Source organism: Heloderma suspectum, chromosome 2 (assembly GCF_057233095.1).
Source record: "Heloderma suspectum isolate Gila_16-S chromosome 2, 16-S_ref, whole genome shotgun sequence".
Lineage (NCBI taxonomy): Eukaryota > Metazoa > Chordata > Lepidosauria > Squamata > Helodermatidae > Heloderma > Heloderma suspectum.
Window position 1 is genome coordinate 91,463,154 of NC_139459.1, and position 17,031 is coordinate 91,480,184.

Genomic DNA, 17,031 nt, shown 5'->3' on the forward strand with positions numbered 1-17,031 from the left:
CTATTCCACTCTGCTATCACCTGGTTTTCTGCGCACTTGCCCCCAACAGCCAACCAGCATTCTGTGCCCACTGAGCATCCTCATTGGATTGTGCTGCTATTCTTTCCTTAATTTTTTTTTTACTTCTGCAAACCTTTGGGCTTACCTCAGCCTGCTGATAACTATATCTTGTGCATGGATGGTGCCATTTTGCCCACATAAGGAGTGGCACTTGGAGAACTGAGTTCAATACTAGTATATATGATATAAAGAAATATGAAATATAATGAAGAGGACCAGAAAAAAGTGATAGGAGTTGAGGAAAGGGTTGTACCTTCCTAACACTCAGCCTTCTGGAGTCAAGTGTAACCCCTATCCTCCTTTCACTTCTCCTTTCCTGCTTCAACAGAGATCAGCCTCTAAACAGCCTGGATTTTCCCATCCCAGAAGTGAAACAATAGACAAGAGGTGGCTAAACTCCCACAATGCCCAGTATTCCTGTGTTGTACTCAAGCACACTCAGTCCCTTGGAGGTTTGGACTGGAGAAACCCTGCTGCAGGCCTACATTAAAAAAGACTGGTTGCTTACCTGTAACTGTAGACCTTTGAGTGGTCATCTGTGCATTCACACCTGTGGGGTATACACCTGCGCGGAGCCTCTATTCGGGAAACTTTTATAGCTGAAGAACGTTTTTGGCGGGGAACCTCCCCCACTGTCCCACTGCGCATGTCTGAGTGGGTTCCCGCCTATCTCCTCAGTTCCTTGAGACTGCAAAAATAGTCTCAGATCTGAGGGTCCCTCAGTATCAACATCAACAGGACATCGACACAGAAGAGGGGATGGTGGATGGGTTGTGTGAATGCACAGATGACTACTCAAAGAACTAGCTACAGGTAAGCAACCTGTCTTCTTTTTTTGTGGTCTCTGTGCATCACACATATGGGTGATTAACAAGCCAACTTACCAGAGGAGGGTCAGCGTCCTATTGAAACACGGACAAGAGTACCATGCAGTCTGATTGAGCATACATGTCCAATTTACAATGCCTCACAAAGGTAGATGGGGTAGATCATGTTGCAGCCTAGCAGAGGTCCTTTAGAACTACTCCTCTCCTGAAGGCTGTTGACATTGTTATAGCTCGAGTTGAATGTGCTTGGATTCGATGCAAAGGTTTTTGACCAAGAAGTTGGTACGCCAGTGTGATGGTCTGAACTATCCAGGCAGCCAACCTCTGGGATGACACAGGTAGTCCCTTTTAGCTTCCGCATAGCATACAAATAACTTTCTGATTTCTAAAGCGATTCAGTCCTAGGTTTGTAAAAAGCCAAAGCCCTTTGGATGTCAACACCGTGCAGACATTTCTCCAGGGCTGAAGATGGTGATTGGAAGAAATCTGGTAGCACAATAAGCTCATTAAGATGACATTCCAAAATTACTTTTGGAATAAAGACGAAGTCTGGCCAAAGGACAACCTTGTCTTTGTGAAAAACTGTAAATGGAGCATCGATACAGAGAGCACGCTCTCTGAGATGACGTGATAGCCACTAGGAAAGCCATTTTCCATGACAGTAAATGGAAGTCGATAGTAACCAGACGCTCAAATGGTTTTGATGTCAAAGCCTGCAACACTAGCAAGAGATTCCACTGCAGGGCTAAGTCCTTCACAAGGGGACCAAGTTCCGCAACCCACTTAAAAATTGCTTGGTGAGAGGATGGGTGAATACTGAAAATCCCTGTACCTGTCCCCTCATAGTTGATACAGCTGCGGCATAAACCCTAACAGAGGAATACTTCAGACCCTTTTCAAACAGATGATGAAGGAATGACAGAACGCCTGAGATTGAATTGCAGGAAGGATGAAACCCCTTAGAAGCGGCAAAATCTTCAAAAATTGTCCATTTACTACAGTACAATCATCGGGTAGTGGGATATAAAGGTTATACACACACACACACACACACACACAGCCAGCATATCTATCTGGCCTCCTTGCAGCATCCAACACCTGCTGTACCTGAGACGATATGGACCTTCTGTCCTCCTCTACTGAATCCTCCATGCCGTCAACTTCAGGGTGTGCAGGTCCGGATGCCAGATCTGTCCTTGATCCCAACAGATTAGATTCTGCTGGAGTAGAAGATGGAAGAAAATTTCCTCTGGCCATATCGGACAGAATCATGAACCACGGTTGTCTTGGCCACCAGGGTGCGATCAATAGGCAGTTGGTTTTCTCTGCCTTGATCTTCGCAATCACTTTTGGTAGCAGAGGAAATGGAGGAGAGAGATAGAACAATGTTCACCTCCACTGAAGGAGAAAAGCACCTCCCAACAGTGAGTGACATATTCCTGCTCTTGAGCAGAACATCTTGCAAACCGCATTAGATGGGTTTGCAAACAGGTCCACAGACAGCCGACCTATTGTTGGAATAGGCGACATAGGATGAGTGGAGACATTTCCCATTCGTGGGATGCTCAGTAAGTTCGACTGAGTGAATCTGCTAAACTGTTGTCTAGTGTGGTGATATGAATCGCTGTCAGACATATGCCTCTCAGGACAACCTAGTCGTAGATCTGGAGGGTGAGGCCCACCTAGGGATGGCAGAGAATTTCTCCACGAATCTCCGGGAGGCTGAATGCCAACGCATTCGGCCCCCCGAAATTGGTGGTGAAATTCTCCGCCGGCCCCCCCCCCCCCCGGGATGGGACTTACCTCGTGCGAATGTCCCTCTCGGAGGCGGGTCCTGGCGGCGGTTCGGCAGGGGCGGCGGCCGGCCTTCTGACCGGCTGCCGCCGCCGCCATTGCAAAATAAAAAAGGAAAGTAAAAAAAAAACCATACCCGTGATAGGCTACGTAACGATTTACATAGCCTATCACGGCTAGATTTCCAAAGTCAGCCGTGATAGGCTACGTAAATCGTCACGTAGCCTATCACGGTTGACTTTGAAAAAAAAAAGCGCGTATGCAAATGGCGGCGCCCACGGGGCGCCGCCATTTGTGTTCCTTAGTTTGGCACGTCTAGTCTACATAAAGATTTACTTAGACTACGGCGAAAATAAGGGCAATGCAAATAGCGCTTATGGGTCATGGGCGCCGCCATTTGCATACGCGCTTTTTTTTTCCTTCAAAGTCACCCGTGATAGGCTACGTGACGATTTACATAGCCTATCATGGATGACTTTGGAAATCTAGCCGTGATAGGCTACGTAAATCGTTACGTAGCCTATCACGGGTGTGGTGTTTTTTTTTTAACTTTATTTTTTTTTCGCGGCCAGGTAGACGGGGCGCTCCTCCCCGGCCTGAATTTCGGCAGCGAGGGATGGGGCGCCTCCCCCCTCTCGCCTGAACTTCGGGGGGAGAACTGAGGCGCCTCCCCCCCACCGCGAAGCAAGCTGCGGGACCAGGTAAGTCCCTTTCGTCCATCCCTAGGCCCACCAGTTTGGATGAATAGGTACCACCTTGCTTGTTTAGGTTCCAAAGAACAGAGGTGTTGTCCATCAAAATTTGGACATGTCTGCTCCGCAGATAGGTCACAAAGGCCCATAAGGCTTTCCATACCGCCCACAACTCCAGGAAATTGATGTGAGCCCATCTTTCTGCTCCCGACCATCAACCCTGGATTCATAATGGTCCAGAATGGGCTCCCCAACCAAAGAGAGAGGCATCTGTGGTGAGAACTTGAGATGGAGGCTGTGCAAACAGAATACCTTGATTGAGATTGTTTGGATCCATCCACCAATGGAGAGAGGACACAACGCCATCCAGAAGCCAGAGTTGGGTTCAATGAGCATCGGTCTCATTGTAGAAAACTTGAATAAACAAGTTCTTTAACAGTCACATTCTCAGATGTGCCCACTCCACCAGTGGCACAGTTGCTGCCATGTGTCCTAAGAAACACCGAATGTTGTGAGCCAACGCATGCCGATGTTGGTACTGAGCGCTCACCAAAGAGATTAAATGATCCAAGCACTTCTGAGGAAGATATGCACAACTCATCCTCGAGTCCAATACTGCTCCAATGGAAGATATAGTCGGCGTGAGAGACAAAGTTGCCTTCTCCTCGTTGAGGCAGAGACCCAGAGCTTCGAGAAGATTCAGGACTACAATGGCACGATCCAGTGACTCTTTGAAAGGACCTACGAGGAGCCAGTTGTCCGGATATGGGTAGACTTCAATGCCCTTAACACAGAGGTATGCACATACTACAGCCATGCATTTTGTGAACACCCTTGGGGTGGTAGCTAGTCTGAAGGGTAGCGCACGAAACTGGAACATGTTGGGTCCAATTGCGAAACTCAGGTATCTTTGACATACTTCCTTGATGCCGATGTGGAAATAAGTGTCTTTGAGATCCACCGCTGCAAACCAGATGTCTTTCCAAAGGAGAGGGAGGATCGTTGCCAGCATAGTCATTCTGAATCTCTTGGGTGTGATAAACTCATTCAAGCGTCTTAGATCTAAGATTGGACGCAATCCTCCATCATTTTGGGGAACCATAAAATATAGGGAGAAAAAACTCCTGTCCTTCTGAGTGGGGGTGATGCAGTGAATGGCTCCCTTCTGAAGAAGCAACTCTGTTTTGAGATGTAACGGCTGACAGTGAAGTCACTCAGACAATTCCCACGGGAGGGAGGACGTCGAATTCGATCTTGTATCCTCGGCAGACAATCGCCAGCACCCAAGAGTCCAATGTTATTGCACACCATGCTGGTAGAAAGAAACATGGTTTCCAAAAGTCAGGGTAGGCGGAGGTGGGACGACTCTCAAAAGCTCCAAGTCAAAGATACCGTTTGGAAGAAGTGTCCGTCTTTGTGTGGGATTGATAAAACTTAGAGGAAAAATACTGTTTCCTCTTCTGCTGTTGTGGTTGGTACCAAGGGGCACAACCTGCAGATTGCTTCTGAAAATATGGCTGGTGCCTAAACCAACACCTTGGTCTGTAAGACTGTTGTTGTGGTTGTCCGTTGCCCATCTTCTTTGCTGTTGATCTCGCCATTTGAACAGAGTCCATCTGATCGTCCATTGTAGAATTAAATAGACCTTCCCCATCAAAAGGTAAGTCTTCAATTCTAGACCGGACCTCTGGTGTTAATCCAGCTGAACAAAGCCATGCATGGTGTTGTACAGTCACAGAGACTACCATGGATTTCACATTACTATCAGCCTGATGACAGGCAGTATTGATTTGTTGACTGAAAAGTTCGACTGCTTCCCCTGAAACATTCTGGCCAGCACCCTCTGGTCATCCAGAAGGTAAGTACATAAAGAATCCAACTTTTCCCACAAAAAATAATTGATACCGCGACACCATGGCCTGATAGTCTGCAGCATGAAGCCCTAAAGCCATGGAAAAATACAGCCACTGTCCCATCAGATCAAGTCTGTGTCCTTCCTTGTCAACTGGGGATGCATGAGGTTTCTGGGACTGACCCTGAGCCAATTCAACTATTATTGAATTTGGACAAGGATGAGAGAAAAGAAAAGCGGCAACTTTTTCTTGAACCTTATACATCGACTCCAGACTGTTTGAGGTGGGAGCCATCAAAAGATGGAGTGTTCCAAGTTTGTTTCAGTCTGGAGAAGAGTGGAAAGAAAAGGAATCACCACTGGTACCAATGTCTCTGTATATACGGCATCAAACACCGGGTCTTGTATGTGTTCTGTGGGTTGCTGCACATCAATTCCTAGAGACTGTGCCATCCATAGCACCTGCTCCAAAAAATGACCCATACCCTTTGAAGGGGAGGCCCTGTCTCAAGCGCCCACAACTTCATCTGGAAATGAAATAGGCAGAGGTATGGAGGAATAGGACATGGAATCTGATTGATAATCCTCTACAGAATCCTGGGAAAGATCTCTCTGATTTATTGACTTTACTTGCTCACCTTGCTGTTGCACAGGGGGAGATGGTAAAGGACGATCAGGAGGAGCCTGGTCCACATAGCCTCGGGGCTTATCCAAAGAGCACGAGCGTGGAGTGACTGGAGGCGGTAGTGAAAACACATTGTGATCCAACGGGCGCAAGATTGAAGCCAAAGGGCCGGTTCTATACTGAAGAGAAGTCACACCTAAGTACCTGGTTCAATCAGAGAATAGATCGTAATCTCGACGCAGTCGCCAATCATCACATTGGTAAGATCTCGGAGGTGGCATGGACCAAGCAGAGAGTCGATCCCAAATGCAATATCGATCAGAATATATGGTATTCTTCACAGTATCTTAGCAGTGACCGGTATCAAGGGATGGAGTCCCTGGGAACAGCAGACGATTGAGACCTCCCGTACCGAGGCGACTGCGATTCTCGATCCTGGATGTTTGCTGATGAAGATCATGAGCGGCAATCCCGAGGAGTGGAATCAGCTCGGTGTCAGACGGGAGATAAGTCCCTGATCTTGCCTTCAGAGGCTGTAGACAGAGGGCCTAATGGCGCCATGGCTGTTGATACTGATGATAGCCTTGGAACTGGTGAATTCAGGAGAGGGGGGAAGGAGGAATCTCCAACTCTGAAACTCTCAGTGGAGTCTTTTTAACCTCCTTCTTCTTTTTCTTTGGTAGAGCATCTGGCATAGGCTTAGTGCGTTTAGCCTTTTTAGAAATCCTTTTGGCTACAGAAAAGGCCAATGAGTGACCTGGCATTGAAGAGTCTGTTTGCCTTGCGATGATGGCAAATCTCTACAATGTGAGACTCCTCGAGGCAAAGGAGGCACAAGGAGTGTCCATCAGTCAGAGGCAGTTTACCACCACAGCAGATGCATTTTCTGAAAGGGGCTTTAATGCCATACACTCAAAAAATGATAAAAAGAACAAACAACTATACTAATTACTTTTTTTTTAGGTAACAGGAAGGACAACAAGAAAACATGAAAAACCTCAGCACTAACTTGCACGAAGAAATGCGGACAACGTTCCTGAAGAGGCAGCCGTGATGGGGGTCAAAAAGGAATTGAGGAGATAACCGGGAACCCACTCGGACATGGGCAGTGGGACAGCGGAGGAGGGTTGCCACCAAAAATGTTCCTTGGCTATATTAGTTTCCCGAATAGAGGCTCCATGCAGGCGCAGAGCCCATATGTGTGATGCACAGAGACCATGAAGAACCCTGCATTGTATAACCCTTATATAACCCTACAAGGGAGCTGTATAAATCCCTGACAATAAACCACTTATGTTACTAATGCCTGTACGTAAGATAGTGGGGCCTAGAAGGAGAGAGAGAGGGCCGTACTCAGGAACCCAACACCCAACAATGTGGTGTTACCATAAGCCTGGACAACGTAAAACTGAAGCCCTTCCTTTCCTTTTGATCCTTCTCCGCTTGTGTTTTTCTATGTGACAAACAGAGAATTGAAGAGGAAAGAAGACTACCTGGTGCAAGTACTGCAACCCCATATACAAAACAACTCCGATTCTTTTGATACACAAACAGAAATACACAAAGAGAAACTCAATGAGTTATCATCAACACCACACTATGAAGTCACTTACGGTGCCACTGGTTTGTGTCATGACCATGTACCAATCTGTTGGATTAAATGTTTCAGCTACCTGACCCGTGCATTTCTGCATGGTATGAATCTTATGTCATGCTACTGTCCACAAGAATTTGACTGCATCTTCCTACTGAGCTGTTTGTAGTCTGGGGTTGTCTAAAACAATGCACCAAAAGAAGCATCCATCATAGAATGGACATCTGTTGCGCTATATTTTACAGATGTGTCAACTGCAGACAGCATGAACTGCAATCGAAGTATTTCCATCTATTTATATTCACACATTCATTGTTTGTAAGCCTCTTTAGCTACTTACAATGCACTCCATCCACAGACCAGGTTTTTGTTTTGTTTGTTAATAAATGATTTCTAGTTACAATTTTTTTCAATTTGATAAAAATGCATATTCTGATACCTTGTCGCACAGACATCAAAAGATTCAATGACACAGCTTTGGGTGTGTTACCACTGGTTGTGTTAAATCTAAAATAATATAGTTTAACATAAATGTTATTGAGGTAGGTCCTATAATTCATGAGATGTGCTGCAGGAGGATGGCTCATGGCCATTTTGGAAAATGGCTTCCAGAGATTTATGCCAAATTGCGTGTGATGGCTACCAAACTTTTTTCATTCCAATCCATGTCTTCTATGTCATCCAAGTGGAAATTGCCTTAAGTAATGTCACAAGTCTATTACAGGGACAGGTCTACAAAAAGGTGGCTTAGTGGTTAAGATGCTGAACTGCAGACTGGAAGGTCGGCAGGTCAGCAGTTCGAGACCCGAGTGCTGCGTGACGGAGTGAGCTCCCGTCTTCAGTCCCAGCTTCTGCCAACCTAGCAGTTCGAAAGCAAGAAATTGCAAGTAGATAAATAGGTACCGCCTCGGCGGGAAAGGTAACAGCGTTCCGTGCACCTCGGTGTTCAGTCATGCCGGCCACATGACCACGGAAGTGTCTTCGGACAGCGCTGGCTCTTCGGCTTAGAAACGGAGATGAGCACCGCACCCTAGAGTCGGACACGACTGGTTGAGGACACCTTTACCTTACCTTTTTAATGTCACAAGTCTATTACAGGGACAGGTCTACAAAAAGTGGGTAGGGAATTATACATACCTGAATATGACTACAAACTGGCATGCATCGACCTAGTTAACAACAATGGTCGTTAACCATTGGACAGCAGTTATACTGAAAAGTAATGGGGCCACTACAGTTGATAGTAGCAAAAATGGAATCTTCCCATGCCTCTGAAAAACAATTTATTCAAGTGGTGCCCAATCCTGCCATGTAAGGTGTATCCTGTCTCCTTTCATACAGAAATACTTTGGAGGTAAAAAGAAGGGGCATGGCAGAGCCAAAATAATTTCGAAATTGCAGTTTCCAAATAATTTGGAATTTGCAAAATAAACTTGCTACTGCCATGGCTTCTCAGATAGCTATTTCAGTCTTGTTCAATCCCTCAGTTATAATGGATTACTGATGTAAGTTATGCATGTACTTTTTATATGTAAAAAAAATCAGCATTAAATATTTCAGCTTTGAAGGAAAATGTAATTTTAAAAGCTGTGTTTGTAGTATTTTCATAACCTTGTTATAGCTGAAGCTTTGGTATACTAGTTAAAATTAGACAAATCTCCTGAGATGCCTGATTAAAGCCTTCATTTTACTGGTGTCTTGCTATTCTCATTTTTTTTAAAAGAGGGTCTAAAGTAGCACAGTGCTTATAAAAATGCAAGAGACTGTATAGGTGACATGATTCAAGGAATATATAAATGTTTGGGCAGAGGCAAGGACCTGCTTCCTAGGTCAATCTCTACTTGCAAGGAAAAGGCAACCAAAGGAGCAATTTGCAGGGCTGCCTTAGGGGTGCCCCAAAACCTGGCTGTCAATGTTGGCTACTGGATGGAGTTGCTTGCTGGGTTCATCCATTCATGTAATGTCTGCCTTGCTCATCCAGTGCCCACTGCCTCTTCTCTGATGGCCCACCCGATCTGCCCCCCAGCAGAGCTCCTAACGCCACTGAGGTGTCATTGCAGGATCTGGGAAACCAGAAAGCAGGTTACACAAAGAACAGGAAAGTTCTTTCTTTATCTGTTCTGGTCCTTTTCTTTCCAGACATCTTACCTGTGGGAAAACAGCTTGATCTAAAATCCCATAAGAGCCACAATATGTTTGCGGAGCTCCCATGCAAGGAAACGGCCAACAGATCGGGAGCATGGTGTTCCATTCTAATTCCTTTCACAAATAGTGTACTGATTGTAAAACAAACAAGTATGTTATGGGACACCCCCTCCCCAAAAAGAGGGTAACCATTTTACAGTGGTATCAAAATGGCCACTGCTTATACCATACACTTCTTATGCTAGTAGCAATAAATTTGCACCAACATATCTGCCATCAAAGGAACGTCTTATAAATTTATTCTTAACAATGAGATGGGTGGATACTCTCAAACATAGTTTATGGGCTTCTCCAAAGAAGCTTTTTATCCAGCAGCTTACCAGGGCTTCTCCTTCTGGATTCTTTGTGGGAATAAAATCGGCTCCTTACACCGGCTTTTTTTCTGGGACTCTGCAAGTTCTACATTTCATTATACAGCCACTAGATGGTGCTATGTTATAGCAGAGCTGCGCAATTTCACATGGCTATTAAAGCGGATTAACATTTATTACTGTATTATCCCCGATCTTTTAAAAACCAGGATAAAGGTCAGGAAATGCAGGAGAAGCCCTGGAGGTTGACAACGTCGTGTAAAGGACCCACAAACTTCTGAGAGTGACCAAACACAAGTGTGCAATAAAAGCTTCATTTGGAAATGCTCTGTCTTGGAATTACATGATGGTGGAGATTGATCTTACAGAAACTGTAAATGTTAAACAAAAGGTCATTCCAACAGTTGTTTGCCACACAAAACATTTGCCACCTCCTTCTTCATTTATTTACCTTCATCTTCCCACTATACTTTGGATCAGAAATAGTTTCAAAGGCTGCATCTTTGCTAAGTTGCACAAAATCAGGAAACTTCAAAAACACTTCACTGCATACTCTTGTGATGTGGGCCTCCTAAAATAAAATAAAAATCATGAAAAAGAAATTATGGAAGCAAATCAGTAATCAGCATTTGAATGAAAGTGGAATTTACCAATAAGCTGCTTCCCCTTCAAAACACTGCTTGCCATGAAGACACAAGGAAACTAACCTGCTGTTTGCTAGTGTTGTCCGTTTGTAACAGCGCAGCGTGATTAGCAATCTTACGAAGGACTGTCAAGTAACTGAAGTACAACGCTTTCATCGTTTCACCATGAGCATTTGTCTGTAGAAATATAAATAATCTTTGAAAGATCAGAGGTTTAAGCCAACTTAGAGCTATTTGACCTGAGGTAGGTGATATACAGTCAGGGCCAGAAATATTGGAACAAGGATAACTGTTTTGGCAGTTGGCCTCTGTACACCACCACATTGAAGCTGAAAGGAAACACACCCAGATGGGAGTGAAGTCAGGACTTTCAGTTGTAATTCAAGGGGTTTGACAAAAGTGGGGCACTAACCATTCAGGAAGGACAGCCAGTGGCATGCACACACACCCATCATTGGTGGCTCATAAGTAATGGAACGAATGGCTGACAAGCAGCTGCATGGCCAGATGTGGCCTGTTTCCTGGGTACCCCATGACCAATCAAGCAGATAAAAGGCCTGGAGGTGGTTCTGAGTGTTACATTTACATTTGGTAGCTGTTCACTGGAACTCCCAACATGAGGTCCAAAGAGGTGTCCATGCGAGTGAAGGAGGCCATCATTAGGCTGAGAAAACAATATAAACCCATCAGAGACATAGCAAAAACATTGGGAGTGGCCAACACAACAGTTTGGAACATCCCGAAAAAGAAGGAATTAACTGGGAAGCTCAGCAACAGCAAAAGGCCTGGAAGACCATGGAAGACAACTAAAGTGGATGACTGCAGAATTCTGCTCATGGTGAAGAGGAACCCTTTCACAACATCTAGCCAGGTCAAGAACGCTCTTGAGGAGGTAAGCATGTCATTGTCATCATCTACAGTCAAGAGACGGCTTTATGAATGTAAATACAGAGGCTTCACAACAAGGTGCAAACCACTGGGAATGCTCAAGAACACACAGGCCAGATTAGTCTTTGCCAGTAAACACCTAAAAAGCCCACCCAATTCTGGAATAAGATTCTTTGGACTGATGAAACCAAGATTAACTTGTACCAGAATGATGGGAAGAGAAAAGTATGGAGAAGGAAAGGAACAGCTCATGATCCAAAGCATACCACATCATCTGTCAAACATGGTGGAGGCAGTGTTATGGGATGGGCATGTATGGCTGCCAATGGAACCGGGTCACTGCTGTTTATTGATGACCTGACTGCTGATCAAAGCAGCAGGATGAATTCTGAAGTGTATAGGGCTAGACTTTCTGCTCAGATTCAGCTGAATGCTACCAAACTGATAGGACGCCGCTTCATACTGCAGATGGTAATGACCCAAAACATACAGCAAAAACTACCCAAGAGTTTCTCAAGGCAAAGCAATGGGATGTTCTTCAGTGGCCAAGTCAGTCACCTGATCTCAACCCAACAGAGCATGATTTTCACTTACTGAAGACAAGACTGAAGGCAGAAAGACCCACAAACAAGCAACAGCTGACGGCAGCTGCAGTAAAGGCCTGGCAAAGCATCTCGAGGGAGGAAACTCAGCATTGGGTCATGTCCATGGGTTCCAGACTTCAGGCACTCATTGACTGCAAAGGATTTTCACCCAGGTATTAAAGGTGACCCTTAAGTTTGAAATGAGGTTGGTTTGTTCCATTACTTCTGAGCCACCAACGATGGGTGTGTGTGTATGCCACTGGCTATCCTTCCTGAATGGTTAGTGCCCCACTTTTGCCAAACCTCTTGAATTACAACTGAAAGTCCTGACTTCACTCCCATCTGGGTGTGTTTCCTTTCAGCTTCAATGTGGTGGTGTACAGAGGCCAACTGCCAAAACAGTTATCCTTGCTTCAGTATTTCTGGCCCTGACTGTACATGCAACAGAATCTATAGTTTTGATTACCTTTTTCTATAGGAAGAATGTTTCTGGATTGGAGAGAAAAAATTGAATTCTATTGTCAAGTCTTGTTAAGTTCAAGGTACATGTGCCATGATATTCTGGCCCCTATATCCTTACAAATCAGAAAACTGAATAAAATGTATTATAGTAATTTAGATCACTACAGTTCTGAACCAAAAAAGCATAAGGAAGAAGATCCATATTTCTTGTTTTCATTCAAGCACTGAATTATTTCAACTCTGATCACAAATTATAGGCAGATTTGCACAATTGCAGGGGTGAAAGAAGCCATTGTGGCTTCTCCCCCCCACCTCCACGCTGGTTGTTTACATAATTACCTGTGCTGCAGTGCACGTTGACGTGTTGTCTGAACCAGGTGCACAGTGCATTGCGGGTTGCTTCATACCCACCCTACAACCCCTACTGCACGTTGTGGGTTGTCGGTGAATACAAAGCCAGCCCTGCCACACTGTGCGCCAGGTTCGGACAATGGGACAACCCATGCTGCAGTGTGGGTAATTACATAAACAACTGGCACGCGCGCATGGCACACGCAGGGATGAGGGTAAAAGCCCCGATAGCTTGCTTACCTCGTGATTCTGCAAACCCAGTCTAAATATCCATGGATAATTATGTACGTTTCTGTACATAATTATTCCAGATTACATGCAAAAGTAAGCAACTCAAATGTTAACCTGCAGCTCATACTTTTTAGAAAGGGTACTTTAAAAAATAGTAGTTTTTAGGTTAAACAATCGCCACCATGGCCTTAACCTAAGGCTTCTGTGATACCAATCATCTTTTCTTTAATTAAATACGTTGCTGAATTCACTTCTCCATTACATGCATTCAGACTGTAGGTCTGCACACTGCACACAGAATGGAGATTATGGGATGACCAATTAAATAAATAATTTATTTATAATTATTTAATAAATAAAATAATTTATTTTAATACTCTCATGCATTAAAAAGATTCTAAGCAGAAACCTAGCACATCAGGAAGTGGATGAGGTCTGAACCTTTACCTCTGTTGTGCTAGTTTTGATTTGACCTGCAGGAAGTGAAGCGGTACGGTCCACTCTACCACCTCATTCTACTGTATGGGTAGACCAGGCATCAGAGTAGGGCACGCAGTAAAAACCACACAATGTAACGCAGCACTGGAAATGTTCTAATAAACCAGCAACTTTTCATGTAAATGCACGTTGGATGAAACTGATTTGGAACATTCTCTATATGAACTCTAGACCTGTTAAATAAATGGGAATTTTAAAGCCTCCCATTATCATTATCGTTCCTATTCCACACCATAGCAGAAGTTCTCTGGGTTGTTTACAAAGATTAAAAACCATTAAAAATACATTACACAAAGTGTTAAACCATTTACAAAAAAACATAAACATACAGCACACACAGAGACAAAATATATCTAAAACTATTTTAAACAATCAACCATTAGACAAATCTGGGACCTGATTAAAAACTCATCAAATGCTGCCAAATGCCTGGGAGAAGTGGAAGAGGTCTTAACCCTCAGCTGAAAAGATAACCATGTGGGTACGTGGCAGGCCTCATTGGTGAGATCATTCCATAATTGGGGGACCATTGTTTGTGCAGGAGCAGTGCCCAAGCACTTCTCTGGGCTAGTACAAACTTGTACACAGATCCCGTTCTTTCTCCCCGCAGTCCCTTCCCCACAGAATTAACTGTTGCTTGTTGAAAAATTGGAGGTTTGATTTGTAACCTTTAATTTCTTCATTTGTTTAAGCACCTTATGTTTCTGGCTACTTGATTTGTATTTATAGGCAGACATGACAATATGTTTTATATCAGGGATGGGGAACCTCTGGGCTGTGGGCCCCCATCCAGCCACTGTCCTTATCTCTTATCCAATCTGATTTAAGGGATTTCTCCTCCTCCCTCCCATGCTACAAGTGAGGCTTTACACAAACTTCCATTCATGGCAATGGAGGCTTTTACCAAGCCTAATTACAGCATGGGAGCATGGGAACACTGCTTGGGTGGGGAAGGCTAACCTACCCTACCCAACCCTGTGACCCCTCCCATGAGAAATCACCCCTTCCCTGCTGCAAACAGGATTTTTAAAAGCCTCCATTACCATGAATGGGGACTTCTGGGACTTTTAAAAAGCCTGACTGCAGTGTAGGAATGAGAGAGAATGAATGAAAATGAATGGGGTCTTGGCAATCACATTTGGTCACATACCAGCAGAGGGGTAGGCCCCACCTACTTTGGGGAACAGCCCATGACATACTTGCCCAGAACCAATTCAGCTCCCAGGTTAAAAAAAAGTTCCCCATCCCTGGCTTAAACATATGTATGTTAATTATAAATGAGTCCGCTGACAAATGCCCGGTAGACACTGCTTCCTCTCCCTGGGATTTAGTGTAAATTTTTCTATGCACTCTGCATACCAGAGGCCTCTCATTTACTCCCATACGTTCTGAGGCTTGTAGATCCAATCTGCAGCAGTGGCACCCACTGGTCCTTGGGCGCTCAATGTCCCCAGTTGTTATGATGCTTATCCTTTCCTCCTGAGACCAGTCAGCAACTCTACCCTGTTGGTTCCTCCTGCGTGTGCACAGGAAATGCCAACATGAATTAAGTAATTCTGCCAGTCTTCAAGAGAGGATGATACACTGAGCAGCACCCGTGCAGGTGTTTTCTCTGGATTGTGCCCCATCAATCACAGCTGTTAACCTGGCTTGCTTTCTGTACAGCAGGTTAGGCTATGATCTTAAAAAAACACTTAGACTTACTTCCAAGAGAATTCATGCCGCATACATATGTTTAGATTCAAGTTGTTACTATTTTTCACATATGTAAAACATATTTAACCTGAAACAACTCAAGAAGTCTCATCCAATAGCTTTCCAGTACACAAGCATGGTATCAACAACTGTATCAAATAACTACTTTCCTGGCTATGCATGGCTGATTTGTAGGTGATGATTCACTGATCATTTACGTTGTGGTAGTTCCAGTGACATAAACATGACAAAAAAAATAAGTTTATGCATTTTATGGATCTCATGAGGGTAATGGTAGTAAAACAGCATCTACTAGGATTTAGTAATGAAAGTTCTGAGAGCACACCATAAAGCATTCTCTATTCCTTTTTCTTTTAAGGCGGGAGGGTCATATTCCACAGCGACCAACTAGTCTGCCTTATGGTTAACTTCAAGTGGAATAGCTAATAGCAAATGAACAGCAATCAACTAAAATATGTTAAGGATACTATTATATGAGGAAAATCAGCCAGCAGATGAGTTCAATGTAATTTTGTGCCACAATTATTTGTCAACAGGGAGCAAACCATTTTAAGTGATACTTAGGTGGTAGACACTTAGAAATATAAATGAAATAAGTAAGTAAATAAATAAATAAATAAATAAATACTGATCTCAATTTCAGATCATGGTCATCAGGGCCAGAACTAATTTAGGTTAGATGAAAAGTGGAAACGGCTATACAAGCATGAAAGGTGCAGTTTCAAATCATGGTTTGAAGGTAAGGCACTAACCACGGTCTGTGAATTTGGATAATGCTGCAAATCTGTGGTTAGCAAAAACCAGGTTTTGGAGGAGAAAGCTAACAAGAGAAGGTTTGGGGGAGGAGGGAGCCCATGAGGATTCTCTGAACTGGCAAACCATGTTTTGGCACTATATGTGAGTTGCAGCCACATAAACATAACTGTATTTGACCATACTGATCCCCAGTTTCCTTGACTCACACCCCACTTTCTTGTTTCTTTCATCCCATTTATGCTTTAAATAAACATCATTCATTTGCTATCAGCTCTTTCACTTTTGCAGCTGAAAAAGCAGATTAACCTATGAAAGCTTACACTGTATTAAAAAACAGTAAGTCAGAAAATGTGCAACTGAATACTTTAAATACCATAACCTCAGATGAACAAGTCTACCCAAACACATAATAATACTACAAGTGGCAAGTTTTGGCTATTAATGTCAACTATATTTCAAGTAGCTCAACTTCAGTGCTTATTAAATCCAAATAAAAAGATGAAAAGTGAGTACTCAGAACTGCCACAAAGTGCTGGGAATCCAAATAAAAATTAGGTTGACAGAAGGATTGGCAGGTTCCATGCCATTATCTATCTATCATCTATAGCCCTTACCAGACCCATGAGCAAAAAGCTGGTGTAGAAACAGAGTAGGGCAGATGCACATTGCAAAATGGAACTTGCACTACAAACAAGTAAAAAAAAACACCTTACTTTGTAACAACAATTCTTCCTTTTGTTGCCACTGTTGCAGCCACAGAGTTCATGTGCTTGTAGCACTAAGTGTACATCCTCTGTCTCCAATACAGCCTTATAAACTGCTCTCTGGAACTCTGTCAGAGAACAATATACTATCTGGCAAGATAAAATGCAAAATAGGGGAAGAAAACACAAATAAAAAGGTTAAAATATGAACGACTACAAGAAGATGGTCAACTGTTA

The 17,031-nt window shown here is 43.8% G+C and overlaps 1 protein-coding gene across 9 annotated transcripts in view; it reads right to left on the reverse strand.

Annotated features, from left to right (window-relative positions):
* Window positions 1-17,031, reverse strand: part of ERCC6L2 (ERCC excision repair 6 like 2) — an 84,092-nt gene that overhangs the window by 44,658 nt on the left and 22,403 nt on the right. For all 9 annotated transcript variants that reach the window (XM_084834105.1, XM_084834104.1, XM_084834100.1 and 6 more), the window contains 3 exons: window positions 16,804-16,944; window positions 10,668-10,781; window positions 10,412-10,531 (listed from right to left, as the gene is read on the reverse strand). In XM_084834105.1, the coding sequence (XP_084690231.1) occupies window positions 10,412-10,531; window positions 10,668-10,781; window positions 16,804-16,944 (375 nt within the window). The remainder of the gene's footprint in view (window positions 1-10,411; window positions 10,532-10,667; window positions 10,782-16,803; window positions 16,945-17,031) is intronic.